The following is a 17994-nucleotide window of genomic DNA, read 5'->3' as shown; positions in this document are numbered from 1 at the left end:
TTTTTTTTTTTTTTTTTTTTTGCGGTACGCGGGCCTCTCAATATTGCGGCCTCTTCCTTGCGGGGCACAGGCTCCAGACGCGCAGGCTCAGCGGCCATGGTCCACGGGCCCAGCCGCTCCGCGGCACGTAGGATCTTCCCAGACCGGGGCACGAACCGTGTCCCCTGCATCGGCAGGCGGACTCTCAACCATTGTGCCACCAGGGAAGCCCCAAGGGCTACTCTCTCTTGATGAGTAGGCTTTGAGCCCACTGGGCAAGGGCAATGGTCAACTGGGGTCCAAGCCCATGGCCTCCTTGACCCCTGGGGTGGCCTTGCTAGGTGTTTTGAGAATGGGGATCAAGGGAACCCCAGGGATTCTGTCCCCACTTCCCTTTGAGGACAAGTTGGAGGCAGGTGCTAGTCCCAAGTCTACAATAACAACTATTTTGAAGTTTCTCCCCTCACAGATGTCAGCCCCCCACCCTCCAGACATGTCTCAAAGCGACTGAGTCATGGATCAATAATGGCGATGGGTGTGTGGGTCGGGGGGTAGCTGAGCTCACTGATCGAGGGCTGAGGCATCCTCAGCAAATTGATAAACTCTTCAATGAGGCGGTGGTGACTGATGAACCGATCAGCTGGCCCTGTCATTGTGAAGTGGGAGCCTGGCTCCTGGCCCACCCTGAGGGACCTCTTCCGGTCCCCTTTGCTTTCACTCTAAAGGTAAACGGGGAAGCGACTTCTTGAGAGGTTGAACCCTGAATCCGGGCCTTCCCCCATGCCTTCTAACTTCTCCTCCCATCTATCCTCAGACACCCACTCCCCAAAGTGTGAGGGGGTTCCAGGAATGCCACAAATTCCCTGTGGGCATCTCATAACACCTGTCCTCTCTCTCTGCCTGGGATCAGCATGCTAGAAACCCCAGCTGGCGCTGCAGTGTTGGTAAACAGCTCACTCAGATGTCCCTGCCCCCTTTAGCCTGCAGGCTCCTTGTCTAGGCTTTGACCCCTGGGAGTATAGCTGTCCTCACCAGTCTCCCGGCCGCCCTCCCCATCCCTAGGGTGATCACCTGTCTTTTGTCTTCCCAAGGCCTCTGGAGGAGTGGAGTTCTTTTATTTCCGTTGCTTCCTCTCCAAACTGACCCAGGCTTGTTCCCCTGTATTTCTCTGTCACTATGTTCTTGGAACTCCTCAGACAGGGGCTCTACAAGGATGGTGCCTCCTCTCTCAGACTGGAGCTCCTCTCACCACAGACTGGGAGTCCCCAAGGACTCCCGGCCGCGCCCCTAGTGGGGTTCCTGGAGAACAGGGTTGTGCCTTGCCCCTCAGATGAGAGCCTCTCTGCTCTCTGAGGATGGGGTCCACGTCCTCTCGTCCTGGTGTCTTCTTCCACCTCCATGCTCGGCACACCGACCTGGCCTTTCTTGGGATGTGGACCAAGAAAGGGCCCAAGTGACTGATAAGCAGTCATTTCCGGAGAGTGCAGGTGACTGAACCCATAAAAAGGTAATTGAGAGAGCCCTGGACTCGCCACCTCCAGAGAGAACTCTAAAAATAACACCCACGGCCATCTGTCCTGGAGGGTGGTGGGGCTGGCCCTGAACTAGGGGCCTGGACAGCCCCCTCCCGCTTGTGTGGGCTGATGGGATGCCTGGAAGCACTGGAGGATCCAGCCAGGCCAGGGAAAGGGAGCTGGAAATGGCTTTATGGGGAGACTCCCCAGTAGCCCTCTCTTTTCCTGCTGGGGGGTCTGATGGGGTTGGCAGACCCCATACTTAGCTTCCCTCCCCCGGCTCCCATGCCTGACTCCTAAACCCCATGGTTATCCTAGGTAGTAAGCCTTTCTGTCCACCATGACTGAGTGGGATTCTTCCTGGGGTCTGCCTCAGCCCTTTTGTCTTAGTTGAATCCTGGGTGACCTTGGCTCTTGTCTCCTTATCTCCTAGAGCTTTAGTTTTCTCATCTGTAAAATGGGGGAGAAACTAAGCTCATTGCGTTTTGGGGCCTGAATCATGTACTGCCCAGTACACAGTAGGTGCTTAATAAACAGGAGTCCTTTCCGGTTTCCATCAAAGGCCCTGGCTGAAGATATGTGCCCCTGAGCCCAGTGGAGATTGCAGTGGGCTGGGGATGGTGGCATGTTCTTGGGCAGCCCTGGCATCACTCAATCCCATAAGACACCAGTGCCCTGAGTGATACCTGGATGGAGATGGGGGCACACTGCCTTGCAAGGGATCGCTATGCCAGGCCTGCTGGACCTAAGTCTGTATGTGTCAGGCTGGGTGCACAGGTGGCTGACTCAGCTGCTTCTGGGGAGGGGACTGTCCTTTGCCTCCTCCCGCCCCTCTCCCCAACTCTTTTTTTTAATTTTAATTTATTTATTTTTATTTTTGGCTGCGTTGGGTCTCTCTGCCGCGTGCGGGCTTTTCTCTAGTTGCGGCAAGCGGGGGCTACTCTTCATTGTGGTGCGTGAGCTTCTCATTGGGTGGTTTCTCTTGTTGCAGAGCACGGGCTCTAGGCGCACGGGCTTCAGTAGTTGCGGCACTAGGGCTCAGTAGTTGTGGCTCGCGGGCTCTAGAGCACAGGCTCAGTAGTTGTGGTGCACGGGCTTAGTTGCTCTGCGGCATGTGGGATCTTCCCGGACCAGGGCTCGAACCAGCGCCCCCTGCATTGGCAGGCGGATTCTTAACCACTGCGCCACCAGGGAAGCCCTCACCAACTCTTTAACAGAGAGGAGACACAGTGGGGTGTCCAGAGAGGCCTCTCCTCCAGGACATCATAAACAGGAGGTCAAGAGCCAAGGTCATAGCTCCCATCCCTGCCTCCAGTAGAGAGAGAGTTTTCCCCACAGGTCCTGTCACTCCTTGGCTCTCCTCCAACATATTACAGAGCAGGGGCTGAAAAGGCTGGCTTTTGGAAGGAGTGGTCACAGGTCCCGCAGGCTGGAAAAAGTGGGTTTGGCTTCCTGCTCCCCTTCCCCCCCGAGCCCCCACCCCCACCTGTGGACAGGCTAGGAAAGATGGAATCTCAGCCCTGATCCTAGGGGGTCATCCCAGGAACCTAGATCCAAATGCTTCACTTCCTCCGAAGGCTAGACCTGCTGTTGGGGGGCTGTAGGGTGAAGATGGGGCTCCGGCTAGGCACCCTATCCAGAGGTACCTTGAGTCCGAGTGTGGGAGCTCCCCCCCTCCCCGGTTCCTTGGAGGTGGAGACATCACGCACTGTCTGGGTGTAAGCTCAGCGATCTGGCCTGGGGTGGAGGGAGGAAGGAAGAAGAGCCCTCCCCCCTCCAGCTCCCCCTCCCTTTTCAGGCCTGGATATAAGCCCCGGAGGGAAAGCCCTGAGCTGAGTAGGCCACAGCCTGACCTGCAGCAGCCCAGCCCTTGGGACTCCTCTCGCCTTCCATCTCCTGATCATCTCCGCCTCTGGAGCTGTCGCTGTGAGTGGCCTTGGACCCAGGAACGGTCTGGTGCTGGGGATCCCAGGCTATCTGGTGGGGAAACTGAGGCTAGGATGGGGGAAACTGGGACTGAGTGGCGGGAAGCTGGATTGGAAGGGGGCCAGCCGACGTGGGAAGGAGAGAGGCGGGGAAGCCCCCATTGCCAGCATAGCCTTCTTCTTCCATCTACTCTTCTGGGTAACACGGGTGGAGGCAGGCAGGGCTTATGCCCCTCTGACAGGTGAGGAGACTGAGGCCAGAGACGGTGCAGTGCCTGAGAACACACAGCGAGCAGGTGGCTGACCCTTGGTCGGGTACCAGCCCCAGACAGGCCGCTGGAGCGTGGGCCCCACGGCAGCCTCAGCCTCCTGCCTCAGGGGTAGAGGCTCGGGCTGACTCCAGTGCCCCTTCTCCAGATGGTGACGGTGCGCAGGCCGTGGCCCGCCATGGCCACAGTGCTGCTGGCCCTGCTCTTCTGCCTGGGGGCGCTGGTCGACGCCTACCCCGCCAAACCCGAGGCTCCCGGCGCACACGCCTCGCCGGAAGAGCTGAAGCGCTACTACCTCTCTCTGCGCCACTTCCTCAACCTGGTCACTCGGCAGAGGTGAGCTCGTGCGCGGGGTGGGCGGGGCGGGGTCGCCACTAGGGGCGCGGCCGGGCCTGACCCCGCCCACCTCTGGCCCCGCCCCGCAGGTACGGGAAACGTGACATCTCGGAAGCCCTCCTCTCCAAACTGCTCTTCCCCGATCCCGAGGACCGGCCCGTCAAGTCGCGGTAAAAGCGCCCCACCACACGCCCTGTCTCCTGGAGCGTGGCCTGGTCCTCCTGCCACCCTGGCACCGCCACCTAGTACTTTCCCCAAGTCTCGCCTCCCCAGATCCGACGCCGGGCTTCGTGTGATTCTTTTTCCTTTCCCTCCTACAGGCCAGAAGGCGCCTACCTGTGGTGAAGACCCCCAAGGCCTCCTGAGAGACACGCTGATTCACCAACCTCATTTGCATGTTTGCTCCTGACCCCGGAACCTGGATTCCTCTCCCGCTTGCTGCGTCTGCGGAGGGTTCGGGGTGGGGTCCTCATTCCACTTCTCGGTACCCCCGCCCCTGGGCTGGAGGGCTGTGTGTGGTCCTTCCTTGGTCCCTAAATAAAGAGCAAATTTCACTGACGTGCAAAGCGTGCGTTTCTATTTCCTTTCCCTTCTCCTTCGTGGAGGTGGCATCCAGGTGGGAGTGGAGGGTGGAGACGAGAGAGCTGCGAGGATAGAAGACGGCACGTGAGACAAAAGGCGCCCCAGGCCAGGGCTGGGGTGGAGTGGGGGGGGGGGGCTCTCTCTGATCCAAGCTTAGAGAAAACGCTGCCACTCGGCGCGGTGGGGGGGTGGATAGCATCCAGACTAGGGTCCTCTGGAACTCTCTAGTCCGGTGGGGTGGGGACAGGTTGGAAGTTCTTCAAAAGGGGTAGAGAGGAGCAGCGAGAATTGTTGCTGAAGGGTGAAAAGTGTGGAAAGGAGCATGCTAGGCAGCCCAGCAGAGCAGGTGGAGACAAAGGTGCCCCCATCCCCCAAAGATGAAGGTGGTTGGGAGCGTGGGCTTGACACCAACACCCCGGTTACCCCGAGGAGGTGTATTACTAACCCCCCCCACCCCACCACGCTGTAGTGGCTGGGGGTGGAGATGGGACCCAAGATGGGGCTGTGGAGGGAGAGTTATTTGGGGGGTGAGGTGGGTGTGTGTGCTGGGGGAAGGGGTCATTTCTAACACCTCCGTTCCCTGGCCAGGAGGAGCGATGGGAGTGTGGAGGCTGCCCTTTCTCTCAGCAGCCGCCCTCCCCTTTCTGAATTTACACCCAGTAGATAAGTCACTAAGCATGCCCTCCTTGTGACAAGGCCATGAAGAGGTCCCTGCTCAGACACAACCTGCCTTGGAGTCCCTGGGGCTCTAACACCTACCCTCCCCTGAGCTGCCCTCCGGCCTCCCTGAAGATAGGGCAGAAGGGTGAGATGAAAGCAGGTCCAGGGCCTGGTCAGGTCACAGGCTGTGTGGACCCTAATGCTCTAAGCCCTTGCCCAGGCCACTCCCCCTGCCTGTAGATCCCTTTCCCTCTCTTCAGTCTGGAGATCAGCTTCAGGGTAGTGGCCACCTCATCCCAGAAGCCTTTCATGATTGCTTGGGGGGGTGGAGTTAGTTCATTTCTCTGGTTTCCTCTCCCTACAGTATTGCCATTATCTGAGACCCACTTCCCATCACAATTCCCCCTGTCTTCTCTCCTCTACTCTATCCCTTCCCCCTCCCACCTCGCGCCCCAGGAGAGGTGGGATGGGAGCACGCAATGGCTGCCACAAGCTTTGGTTCATTTTGTGGTTGGAGAAGTGGGAGGATGTGAATCTGTGTTGGTGTCCATGGTCCCCTGTGTGTTGGTCTGCTTGGGAGAGCCGTGGTCAGTTTGAGGCTAATAGAAGAGAACCCTGGTATCAATTATATGACCGCGGACAATTTTTGCCCAGTTTGACGTGTCTGGTTCAACATCAGTGACGTAGGTTTGCCTCACGTCCACTGGGGGGAGTGTTGAGAGGTGGTTAATCCACTGCTGATCAAACCCAACCAGTGTTGGAGCTGGAGGGAATCTTAGATGTAACATTAATGACGACAATATAAATAGCTACTTTTTTTTTTTTTTTAAGTGCTTACTGGGAATTCCCTGGTGGTCCAGTGGTTAGGACTCGGTGCTTTCACCGCAGGGGCCCAGGTTCGATCCCTGGTCATGGAACTAAGATCCCGCAAGCTGCGCAGGTGGCCAAAAAAAAAAAAAGCACTTACTTATGTGCTAGACAGTGAGCTATTTGTTTTACATACATTATATTGCCAGGGTATTGATGTGGCTTTTAAAATAGAGACACAATTAAAAATGGCTTAAACAAGAAAGGAGTTTATTTTTCTCCTACATAAAATACGAGTGGCATCTGGGGAGTCGGCATCTCTGCTCCATGGGGGCATCCAACATCCCAGGTTTCTATTCTGAGGCTTCCCCACACCCTCATCTACACGACTGACGATGGCCCACCATCACCACATCCATGTTCTAGCCACTGGGAAGGGAGGGAAGGAGAAAGAGGAGGTGCGCTCGTTACTACGCTGTGTAACAAGTTATCCTATAACTTAGGGGCTTAAATAACCGCTGTATTTACTCATGATTTTGTGTGTCAGGACTGGGAAGGGCTTGACTAGGCAGTTGTCCCTTGGAGCCTCTCATGCAGTGGCTGTCAGAGGTTGGCTGGGTCTGGCAGGTGCTGCTGGCTGTCGTCTGTGATCCCAGCCCGGCACCTACATGTGGGCTCTCCAGCATCATGTCTTGGGGTAGTTGGACTTACACGGTAGCTGGTTTCCCCCAGAATGAATGCTCCAAGAGAACCAGAAGGCGGCTACATGGCTGTATTAGTTTGCTAAGGCTGCTGTAACAAAGTACCACAAACTGGGTGGTTTAACAACAGTTCTGGAGGCCAGATCAAGGTGTTTGGCAGGGTTGGTTCCTTCTGAGGGCTGTGAGGGAAGGATCTGTTCCAGGCCTCTCTCTTTGGTTTCTAGATGGGTGTCTTCACTCTGTGCCTCTTCACATCATTTTCCCTCTATGTGTGTCCGCTTCTGTGTCTAAATTTCCCTTTTTTTTTTCTGCTGTACGTGGGCCTCTCACTGCTGTGGCCTCTCCCATTGCGGAGCACAGGCTCCGGACGCACAGGCTCAGCGGCCATGGCTCACAGGCCCAGCCGCTCCGGGGCATGTGGGATCCTCCCAGACCGGGGCACGAACCCGTGTCCCCTTTCCCTTTTTATAATAACAATAGTCATGTTAGATTAGGGGCCTGCCCTACTCCAGTATGACCTCATCTTAATTACTTACATCTGCAATGACGCTATTTCCAAATAAGGTCACATTCTGAGGTAGTGGAAGTTAGGATTTCAACATATGAATTGGAAGGGGGGTAGCAGAACACAATTTAACTCGTAACAATTGCCTTTTATGACCTGGCCTCAGAAGTCACATAGCATTTTCCACTATACTCTACTGGTCCAAGCGGTCACAGGTTTACCTGCATTCAAAAAGAGGGGACTTAGACCTCATCGTAGAACTACTTGTGGGATAGGAAGTATTTTTGTGGTCACTGTTGGTGCCGTTTGCCACAGGGGGGTACATCCACTTGTAAAAACAGAATGGCACAAGTCACTCAAATTCTCATCTCATTGCTTAAAACTTAGTCATATGGCCCTACCTCACTGCAAGAACAGCCCAGGAGATGTCTTCTGCTGAATGGCCATGTACCCGCTTTAAACTCTTTTATGATGGAGGGAGGAGAGAGTGGATATTGGGGCAGCTAGCCTAATCTGCTACAAACACCATCTCCTTTGAACATCATTTAGAAATCATTTGATCTTATCTCTTTATTGAGCAGATAGAAATTTCGAGGCCCAGAGAAGGGGAAAGATTTACAGGAGGCCATAGAGTTAGGGACAGAGGTAAGAGAGCCCACCCTGTGCCTGTTCTGATTCCATTAACTGTTAAATCTAAATGCTTCTGCCAGAAATGCAAAACTCCCGATACACACCCTTTCTCCTCTGGTGGCATCTCCCACGATTCCTTGATGTGCGCCCCTGAGCCGCTCAGTCCTGCTGCCACCTCCCTGCTTCTGTGAAATAGCATCCCCTCACCCCTCACCATTCCTCACATCCACCTCAAGCCTCATTTCCTTCGGAACCTTCCTGGTCTGCCCTGAGTATATCTGTAGCCCGAATCTGAGCTCTCACACCAGGAGTTCTTCAAGGGCAGGGACCCCACGGTTGGTGCAATAGCCTCAGGGACAAAAGATCTGGATGTGAAAAAAAAAGATCTGGATTTGAGTCCCATCTCTGCCATTCATTGGCTGTGTGACTGGCCTAGTCATTTCATTTCACTGCATTTATTCCTTCACTGGTTAAACAGGGATCCTTACACCTTAAATAATAATAATAGTTCCTGCTTTAAGGCTCAGAGAGGTGAGGTAAGTTGCTAAAGGTCACACAGTTAATGAATGGCAGAACTGGTGAGTAGGAGAGCTGAAGCTACAGGTCAGCTCGGCATAGCCTGGCACACGCTTGAGTATCCCCCTTCTTTTCCTTTCTTCTCCTACTCACTCCTAACCCATCTCAAAACTGCTCTGGCATTGCCCCCTTCCACCCCAAAGGAAAAACTCCCCTCCTTCCACAGCCAGCCCCTACGTTTTTCTTTCCTCCCCATTCATCCATCCCTCTCCCCCAACACTTTATTATATGGATTGGTTTAGCCTTTCTCTTAGCAAGAAAGAAGCCTTCCTCTTCAGGAAAAATTCGAGCTGACAATGATAGGATTTGCTTTTGCAGGCACTGGGGACAGGGAGAGCTACTGAGCACTCCTGAGCCTGCAGGGGACCCTGGAGGCAGATGGAGTCCCCAGGGCGGAGGGAAGTGGGGACAGAGCCCGGGTTCCAAATTAGTGACCTGAGCCCTTAGTTGGGCCTGAGTTGGTCCTAAGGGGGTGGGATAGGGGCCCAAGGTGTGTGTGAGAATCCTCAGCCCAAGGGGTTTCCCCAGGGAATGGGGAACCCCCTGGGTTCCTAGTATCTGGGGGTGGCCACAGCTTAGCTTTCCCCACCTCTCCTGCTGCCATCCAGTGTGGGAATAAGACATTGGCCTAAGAGTTGGCCCAGGCTGCTTTGGAGGAGCTCTTGTTGTAGGGGGTGGGTATGGAGGGTGCAATGCTGGTCCAATTCCTGCTCTTGCAGTCCCATATGTGGGGACCCCCGTGCCCCTTGCTACTGTCCACTCATCTTCACCTAGTGACCCCAGGTGTTTCTGGGGTCTTCCTTTCCTCGTCTCATTGAGCCCTTACGCCATCCCCAACGCTGCCCAATGGCCATCGTCCCCGTCCCGGAGGCATGAGGTTTGGCAGGGGGAGAGAGATCACTTCCGCCTGCACTTACTCTGTCTGCAGGTAAGTCCTTAGTGCTTCTCCAAGCAGGGCTCCATGGCAAGCCCTGGGAATATACGAAGGTGAGTGAGAAGCATCGCCCGTCTGGACACGGCCATACGGTTTAGAAAGCACATCCACTACCCCTTCCTCCTCAGTTGTCACAACATCCCTGAGAGGACCCAGAAGAGGAATCACTTGTTTGCAAAGGCGAAAAACGAAAGCCGTAGGTTCAGCTGACATTGTAGAGTAACTGTCATTTCTTAGGCACTGACAAAGCTATGTCCCCTCTGTGACAGGCCAAAACTATAGATGGCCCCAGCACTTGAGTCAATCCCCGGGTCTACCATCTGTCTGCAGGGGTTGGGAGCTGACGGGGGTGATGGCCAGAACCGTCCCACAGCACTACAGTGCTGTGGGAGACCAGACCTGTTGAACTAGGGTTGGAGCCTGGCGCCCCCTGGTGGCAGCCTGCAGCCTCTGCTGGCTTCACCAGAGGCCCTCCTGGGACCAGCCACTAATTCACCCTGTTTTACCAAGTGGGATCCCGAGGCCAGAGAAGGGCCAGGGCTAGCGGAGAGCGAACGACCTCCATATTTTCTTTGCAGAATGTAAGTTGTTGTTGGGTGAAGCATTATTGTTCTTCTTGTTGCCAGAAGTCAGAACTGAGAGGAACAAGACAGAACACTGGTGTTTCCTGAGGCTTCCTTAATCCTCATTATCTTGAGGAAAAGCAAAGCTCAGGTCCCTGCAGCAACACCTCCAGTCCTTACCCCCGCCCCCCCCCCCCACCCCCCCCCCCGCCCCACAACCAAATCCTCTCCTGACACACTCTTTTGGTGCCCTGATCTGGGACAGCAGAACCTCAGGGGTGAAAAGTCCTTTGCTCCCTACTCAGGCTTCTTTGAGTTATTCAGACAGTCACTTGTGCTCTTTGGCCTGAGCTGGGGAGGGGGCAGGGGGCTGGGGAAGGGACGCTGAGTAGGGGAGACTCAGAGGTTCCTGGGGGTGGGGTGGGGGTGGGGCTGCTGGTACTGGTGGGGTTGGGAATCTAAGCCAGAACTTGAGTCCTGGACAACTGTGTGATCTTGGGCTAGTGTCTTCGCCTCTGTGAGCCTCATGTTTCTCAGCCAAAAATCAGGAAATTATAGCAATATTTTAACAGCCCTACTTAGAAGAGTCCGGATTTTGGAGTTAGACTTTGTTTCAAACCCTGTATCTCCCACTGACTAGTTATGTGGCCTGAGGCTAGTTACTTAATGTCTCTGAGACTTAGTTTCTGAATCTGTAAAATGGGATGTTGAAGGAACTCACTGAGGTGACTGAGCTGGGAACACTTTGGAAAATTCAAGGCTTTCCAAATGATGCTGGTTTTTATCACTTCCCTGGAATGGGGGAGCTGGGAAACGGCTACTAGATATTGGCACCCCCCTCCCCCCGGGGCACATCAGTTCTCATTCTGCATCCTATACACCAGCCAGGGAGAGGGTTTCTCCCTGCCTGGGTCCCCACTCCTTTCCACATTCCCTGGTTACCTGAAGCATCTCCCCCGTTCCCATCTTGTTCTAATCACAAACTGGAAAGGAAGTCCTGAGTCTCCAGTCTTCGTCCCTGGAGTCTCTGAGCCACAGCCTCAGTCTTCTGCCCTGAGGGAATCTGTTTGAGGATTTGGGTTAATCCTTGGGAGGCAGGTGGAGCTGTTCCCAGGCCTGTAATCAGAACCTGCCAGTTATCCTGATGTCCCAGAACCCCGTCCTTCTTGAACGAAGCCTGCTCTGGTGCCCGAAGGCAGAGGGGGGCCTACAGGAGACTGTTGTCCATAACTTTTACCCGTTATGCGTTAGTGTGGCACCCAGAACACTTCCCTGTTCCCCTCCTGTACCTGGCCCTAGCGCTGGCGTCGTGGGCCCGGGAGACGGTGGGAGGAGGGGCTGAGGGCTGGGGAGTGAGAGAGGCTGACAGGAGGCGGGGACTCTGGGGGGTTGAGGACTATATAAGGGCTATGGCCGAGGGCAGGGGGATCCATCCAGCCTGAGGCAGGCACCCGCTTGGTCCAGCACCCGCTCCCTCAGGATTTAGGGTAAGTGTGCTCAGCCTGTCCTGAGCTCGGGGTCGGGGGGCTCTGAGGGGCTCGGGCTGGGACGTGGGGAAGGAGCCGGTGCCTTGCTGGGCTGGGGGCCTCCGGAGGGCTGAGGTCCTACGTGGGTCCGGCTCTACATCTGGACAAATCCAGCACCCTGGAAGAGCAGCCTGCCGCTGACTAGAAGACTGCAAATGTGCGGGGGGCAGGGGATGGTGGCTGTGAACACAAGTCCATGCGTGTGGCCGGCCTCTTGCTCACAGCGACAGGGGCTGTGGTGTTCTCTCCAGGACCCGCATCAGCACGTCTACCCCTGGCGGGGAGGCTGGGGGGTGGTGGGAGGGCAGCACACCAACAGGCAATGGATTCCTGCCCTTTGGTTCACAAGTTCATTCTGTGTGCCCCCAACCTGCAGGGGAGCGGGCGTGCCCCTACTTCCCAGCAGCCCCTCTGCTCCAACTCCCACCCCGCACCTGCCTCTTCAGAGCCACCAGGCCCTGGATGTCATGAGTCCTGTGTCTCTTGCCCCACGGCCCCACCTTCTCTGCTACACTTTTCTGCTCTGCCCGGGCCCTGGCTAAGCTCCGCCTGCTGCGCTGCTCCCGAGAGGGGCCGTCGTGCTCTCCAGGGCAGGCTCTAGGAGGAGGGGTGGTCAGGTCCGAGTAGCCCTTTGCTCTTCGTCCCAGGCTTGGAGAAATGGGTGACGGGCTTGGGGCTGGGCAGGTGGGCTCCGTGCTGCCTCTGTTTCCCTGCTCCTTGCCCCTCAGATGGCCGCCTCTCACCGCTGCCTCTTCCTGCTGCTTCTGTCCACGGGCGTGGCTCTGTTGCTGCGACCACCACTGGGTGCCCGGGGGGCCCCGCTGGAGCCAGTATACCCGGGGGACAATGCCACGCCGGAGCAGATGGCCCAGTACGCAGCGGAGCTCCGCAGATACATCAACATGCTGACCAGGCCCAGGTGTGTGTGAGAGAGGGCGAGAGACCCCTGCCCTAGACCCTTTCACGCTCTTGGGAAAGCAGAGCATCTCTACTGATCTGGCCTGGGCCCCTGTGCCCCGGGCGGGATGGTGCCGAGGGGTGGGCACGAGGCCGGAGAGCTGGCACCCCGGCACAGCGTTGGCCCCAGCTACCTCTCCCCTCCCAGGTATGGGAAAAGAGACAAAGAAGGCGCGCTGGACTTCTCGGAGTGTGGCTCCCCCCACGCAGCTCCCCCCAGGTGGGCTTGGTTCCCTGCCCTGTGTGTCCAGATGCCTGGGGCGGAAACCGGGGTGTGTGTCGGGGGTGGGGGAGAACAGGGGCCTAGGGCTGGCCTGAGGTCTTCCGAGGGCACGAGGACTACCCACTCATGCTGCCACGCTCTGCCCTCTCCGCACAGGCAGCTCAGCCCGAGGGACTCGTAAAGCCACCTCCTGCCCCTCTGACTCCAGGGCAGTGCCGGCCCAGCTCGCCCTTCCGCACCCTTTGCTCTGGCCGCAGCTTGCCCCCTGCTCCCACGCAGGCTAAATAAAGCACATCAAAGTCATAGCCTCATTCTCCGTGTCTCTGGGGACCCCAGGTCGGGGGCAGGAGCAGGCCAAATGCACAGGAAGCAAGGGGGAGGAGGAGGGAAACAAGGGCGTTAGGAATGATCCCGAACGTCCGTAGGGTCATCAGAGCCATCCAGCTCAACCTCTCCACTTCACAGAGGGGCAAACTGCGGCCCAAGGGGCGGCAGGGACTCCCCCAAGTTCATTCAGCAAGTCAGTGAAGCTTGAATCATCCCGTTTCAGCATCCCTAGACCCTCCTGATCATTGGCTTCATGGCAGCCCTGCCCCCAAATGCACCCCCATGAATGCTTTCCTATAGCCTAGGCAGCAGGTGAAGTGCTCATTTATACTAAAGTGTCCTTGGCATGGGGGCAGGCGCGACAGCCCAGCCCAGAGGAATGACTGGGGTTAAGACAGTCACCGGCTACACCTGTGGCGTCGGAGCTGCCCTCCTCTGGGCAGTCAGAGGCGTGTCACTGTGCGTGTTCGGTCGAAGGGCGCCTCCTCACGGCACGGTGCCCAGCAGAAGCACGGCCAGAGGAGGGGGACATGGTGGGGAGGGGTCTGGAGATGGTGTCACGTGAGGTTGTTGGGAAAAGGAGCCTCTGTGTGCCAGGGACATTTAACCCTCTCTGTGAGGGGGGAGAAACTGTTATCCTCGCTCTACAGAGGAGGAGACCGAGGCTCAGAGAGGTCCAGCAGCTTGTCCAAGGTCCGACAGCAGATGGCAATCTAATACAGGGATACAGCATTGGCTTTAGAGTCAGATGAACCTGGGTTAGAATGCAGGATGTGCCACGTTCCCTGTGTGCTTTGGGGCCAGGACATAACCTGAATGATAGGGTTGTAGTGAGCAGGATGTGAAATAATGCATGGCCCTTAACCCAGAAAAGTGCTAGCAGACGGGAGCTTCTGCAGGGCAGACTTGCAGCCAACCAGATGCTTCCATAAAGCATGGTGGACAGATGAGCAGAGCGATGGGCTCCGGAAGGCAGGCTTTCCTTGACTATAAGTTTCATCTTTGAAGAACCAGAAAACTGGAAAGGACTTGCCCTGAGAGGTAGTGAATTCCTGGATGTAAGAGCTATTTAAGTAGTCGCAGGAGGGGAGGCCGCAGGAGGAATTCGGCCTTCCAGGGAGGAGGCTGCATTGGCTGAGCTCTCCGGCCACCTCCAGGAGTCCAATCAGTGGATTGCACACTCCAGCTCTGGGAGGGTGAGGACCATGATCCTGCCCGGGGAGGCCTGCACTGGCGAGGGGTCCCAGTGGCCCTTGCCAACCCTCGCCCTTCTCAGGCATCCTGAATAGGTGGGGGTGGGCTGATGTGTCTGCGACTGGGAGGGAGTGACCTTGTCTCTCTCCTTTTCCTGGCCTGGGAGCACCTGTGGATAGGGGTCATGGCAGGGGTGGGGGGAGAAGTGAGAGAATTCAAACCTTCTTGGTTCCTGGAATGGCTCCTTCTGCCTCCCCTACATGTCCTGCCTGACGAGATGGGGCTTGTGGGTTTGGTGGATGAGGGGGTCCACTTTTCTGGGCTCAGCACCTCACACTGACCCCATGGCAACGACACCACACTGTGGTTCCCCTCAAGTCTTGGCTGTCTGGTGTGTGCAAACGACTTGAAAGTGGAACTAGGCCCTGAAAGGCAAAAGGCTGGAGAGGATGCCGCCACTGGGCAGGCGCATGGCTCAGGCTGATTCTTACATCCAAGGAGGTGTCCGGGAGGGGGGCTGGTTTCAGCAGGAGAATAAAGCTTGAGTTTGGATGATGGAGCCTTAAGTCCCAGAATTTTCCCTGGCAGCTAAGGGGATGGGTTCTAGGTTGGGAGAGGTGTAGTTACTTCCCAGGAGCAGGAATCGGGACTCTGCTCAGGACATACCTGAATGTGACAGTTGGATCAGGAAGGGGCCTCTGCCCCTGCCCCCAGGGGAGACAGCTTCTCGGGGACAGGCCTGGCTGAGCTCCTGCCCTCTCCCTGCTCTGCTCACAGCCAGAGGGGCTGAGAGGGTCCCGGGGCGGGGAGGGAAAGCCAGGACCTTAATGCTCTGCACACTGGGGGGGCTGCTTGTTCCTGTGCCAACCCTGACCTCCCAGGCTGGCATCAAAGCTGCCTTGCTCCGGGCAGAAACTTGGGGGGCGGGGTCTGGCTGAAGCTCCTCCCCCGTGGTTGCTGGGACCCACTTCTCTCACCTCTGCTCTCCCTCTTGTTTAGGGCCCCCCCGCCCCCTCCCCCGGAGCGGTGTAAGTGTCTGAGGTGGGGGAAGGTGGATGGGTCGCAGGGAGGAAGCAGGGAAGACCCCACAGCTGAGGTCTTTTTCCTTCTACTGTAGCAGCTCCAGGAACCCCTCTCCCCTCTCCAAGGACAGGTCCCTTCTTGCCCAGGGCCCACAGAAGTCAAGGAAGCAACAGAGATTCCGTTCCTCTTTATTGTTCTCACCGGGGCCGGGCTGGGCAGGAGTTGGGCCCCTCTCAGAATATAAAGAGGGTCGGTGGGCAGGGAGACTTGAGTTGGACTTCTGGAAGTCAAAGCCCAGCCTGGAGAAGGAAGTCCCCGGGGCCCTGGATTCCCCCCAGCCCTCAGGGCTTCCTTTCGCTCCCGCCCAACCTGCCCCCAGTTCCGAGGCCCCTGACTGGTGCCAGCCGAGCCCAGGCTCTCCTACCTGGGGCCCCGGGAGGAGGCTGCTGGTCGGGGTTTCGCGGCGTTCCGGGGTGGCGGGTTCGTGGTGTTCTGTCGGGGGAGTTTCGTGGCGTTCGCTGCTAGGGGTTTCGTAGCGTTTGCTGGTGGAGTATTCTTAGGGTTGTTCGCGTCGTTAGAGTTCTTAGCGTTCTTGGACTTCATGCTGGGGAACACGTCTTTGCAGAGGCCATGCGGCTGCTCTGCGAGCCCGGTTCCGGGCTGCGATGCGCAGGGAGTGGGGTGGGGTAGGGTTGGGTAGCGGGGGCAGGTGGTGTCTGTTTCCTCCCCTCCCCCTCCCTTCCTCTCTGCCCACCTGCTGTTGAAGAGCTTCTCTATGTACTTGTTGAACTGGCCGAAGTTGGGCAGCCAACGGGCAGCCCTGGGCCTGAGACGCTGCGGCACTTGCACTTCCCCACGGCCCCGTCAGGTCTCAGCAGCAGCAGCTCAGGCACAGCAGGGCGAATGCGCAGGCGCAGCGCAGAGCCGAAGTCTGGAGCGGGCGGGGCAGAAAGAGGCGGGGCGGTCACGTGACGCCCAGCCCTCCGACGCGTGGCGGGGTGGGCAAGCTGGGGTTCCCGGACGCTCAGACCCAGGGACCCTCAGACTCTGGGACATAGACAGGTACACTACTGCCATAAGGGACTTCCAGGTGCCCAGGCCGAATGGTGCACACCTGGCCGTGCGCAGTGATGAGCACAAAGCACCAGGTAAACGGGGACCCTGGCGATGGACTGGGAGGCACACCCTGAGATGAACACACCAGGACGCCATAGAGCCATTGGTCAGCTCCCTAATCTCACTGACTTCCGTGACTCCTTCCTCACCCCGCTCTGGCCTCTCCTGCCTCTTTGCTGTTCCTCAACAATGCCAGACATGCCGTTCACTCTGCCTGGAAGCCTTCTTCCAGATATCCGTATGACCAACTTCCTCGCCTCGCCTTCAGGAGTCAGCTCAAAATTCACCTTCCAAATGGACCCTACTCTGACGCCCTTATTTAACACTGCAACTCATCCCTTCATCTTGTTCTACTCCCCCGGCCCCCTCACCGCACCTTCTAACTTACTATATTCTATGCTTATTTTTTCTTGTCTTCATCCCCAGCAGTAACCCCTCCACCGCTCCACCAATGTAAGCGCCATGACAGCTGGGCTCTTTGCCTGTTTTGTTCACTGATGTATCACAAGCACCTAGAACAGTGCCTGACATTTAGTAGGTGCTCAATACTGCGTGTCAAATGAAAGACTAACACAGTTGCATACAGGAATGCTAGCCCGAGGGTCCCCACGCACACCCAGCCGTGCACAGAGAATTTCGTGCTGGCAACACACAGGCACACCCAGTGATTCACATGCTTTGATGCCCATACACGTGCTACATACCCCCGGAGCCCCTGAGACCCTCAACCCTCTCTTGACCAGGAACGCCTCTCCTCCCCACCCCCCAAAGCAGGGACAGGAAGCGCTGGCAGCTGTCCTGGCCATCAGATGGGCAGAGGGGGCTGCCCTGGCCTCATTCATGACCTTAATGGCCTGAGGAGGGGCGCTTGGTGCCAGCCTCCGTCCCAAGCTCCTGGAGAGCACAGCTGACAGCGACCACCAGACATTCCCATGGTGCTGGGCAGGTGCAGAGCGGCACGGCAGAAGGGTTTCTGGTCAGGACCTCCCAGCCCCTTTACATTCCTCGGCATCCATGTCCCCTTTCCCTCTAAGTCTCCACCTCCTCCTTCTCCTGCCCCTGTGTCATAACCTGGGAGTTGGGAACAGGGAGAGGGTGGGGGTGGAAGCACAGGGGCTGCCAGCTGTCCTGACCAGGGCACAGTCCCTGCCAGAGGCCCAGAGGCCTGGGCGGCAGAGGCAGAGGCACTGAGGAGTTGGGGAACTTTTTGCTCCAAGCCTACAGATCCTAGAGAGGAACTGTCTCGGGGGTTGAGAGGGAGCTGTGCTTTTCCCAGAGGCTATTTTCAAGGTTGGGAGGGGAGCTATGTTGAGAGACCAGGCGTTCCTTCCCATCCAGCTGGCTCCAGGGGGCCTCCTTTCCCTGCAGGGCTGCTGTGAGACCTCAGAGCCCCTGCTCCTGGCTTCTAGGCCTCTGGCGTGGGGAGGGTGGGGGGTTGAAGGTGAGGTTTCTGTCTTCAGGACCGCAGACCTCACTGCTCGTCCTGGGTATTTTCCCGGCCTGCCCTGCCACTCTGGAGCTCCTGATGGATGACCTGCAGAGCCTTCTGAAGGGTGGTGGGTGTTGGCTGCCTGCTTGAGGGATGGACTCAGGCCTTGGGCTGCCTCAGGTCACAGGGTTTTGGCTGTGTGGCCTGTCAGGGCCCCT

At 57.2% G+C, this 17994-nt stretch overlaps 2 protein-coding genes across 2 annotated transcripts; both read left to right on the top strand.

Moving 5' to 3' along the window:
• The first annotated feature begins 2989 nt into the window (after window positions 1-2989).
• Window positions 2990-4581, top strand: PYY (peptide YY). Its single transcript, XM_027098924.1, has 4 exons — window positions 2990-3419; window positions 3836-4023; window positions 4113-4193; window positions 4344-4581. Exons 2-4 carry the CDS (start codon window positions 3836-3838, stop codon window positions 4366-4368), a joined length of 294 nt encoding a protein of 97 aa, XP_026954725.1. The 5' UTR covers window positions 2990-3419; the 3' UTR covers window positions 4369-4581.
• A 7396-nt stretch (window positions 4582-11977) lies between these two features.
• On the top strand, window positions 11978-13057 carry PPY (pancreatic polypeptide). Its single transcript, XM_027098927.1, has one exon. The coding sequence runs from the start codon at window positions 12236-12238 to the stop codon at window positions 12434-12436; it is 201 nt and encodes a 66-aa protein (XP_026954728.1). The 5' UTR covers window positions 11978-12235; the 3' UTR covers window positions 12437-13057.
• The last annotated feature ends 4937 nt before the right edge of the window (window positions 13058-17994 follow it).

This window comes from Aethalodelphis obliquidens, unplaced genomic scaffold (assembly GCF_003676395.1).
Source record: "Aethalodelphis obliquidens isolate GAN/ISIS:26980383/991018 unplaced genomic scaffold, ASM367639v1 scaffold126, whole genome shotgun sequence".
Taxonomy (NCBI): Eukaryota; Metazoa; Chordata; class Mammalia; order Artiodactyla; family Delphinidae; genus Aethalodelphis; species Aethalodelphis obliquidens.
This window is presented reverse-complemented; position numbering and strand designations above follow the sequence as displayed.

Coding starts and splice junctions, on each gene's coding strand:
- PYY (XM_027098924.1), top strand. CDS start 3,836: ATGGTGACGGTGCGCAGGCCGTGGCCCGCCATGGCCACAGTGCTGCTG. Junction 4,024..4,112: donor AACCTGGTCACTCGGCAGAG/GTGAGCTCGTGC, acceptor CCCGCCCCGCAG/GTACGGGAAACGTGACATCT. Junction 4,194..4,343: donor GACCGGCCCGTCAAGTCGCG/GTAAAAGCGCCC, acceptor TCCCTCCTACAG/GCCAGAAGGCGCCTACCTGT.
- PPY (XM_027098927.1), top strand. CDS start 12,236: ATGGCCGCCTCTCACCGCTGCCTCTTCCTGCTGCTTCTGTCCACGGGC.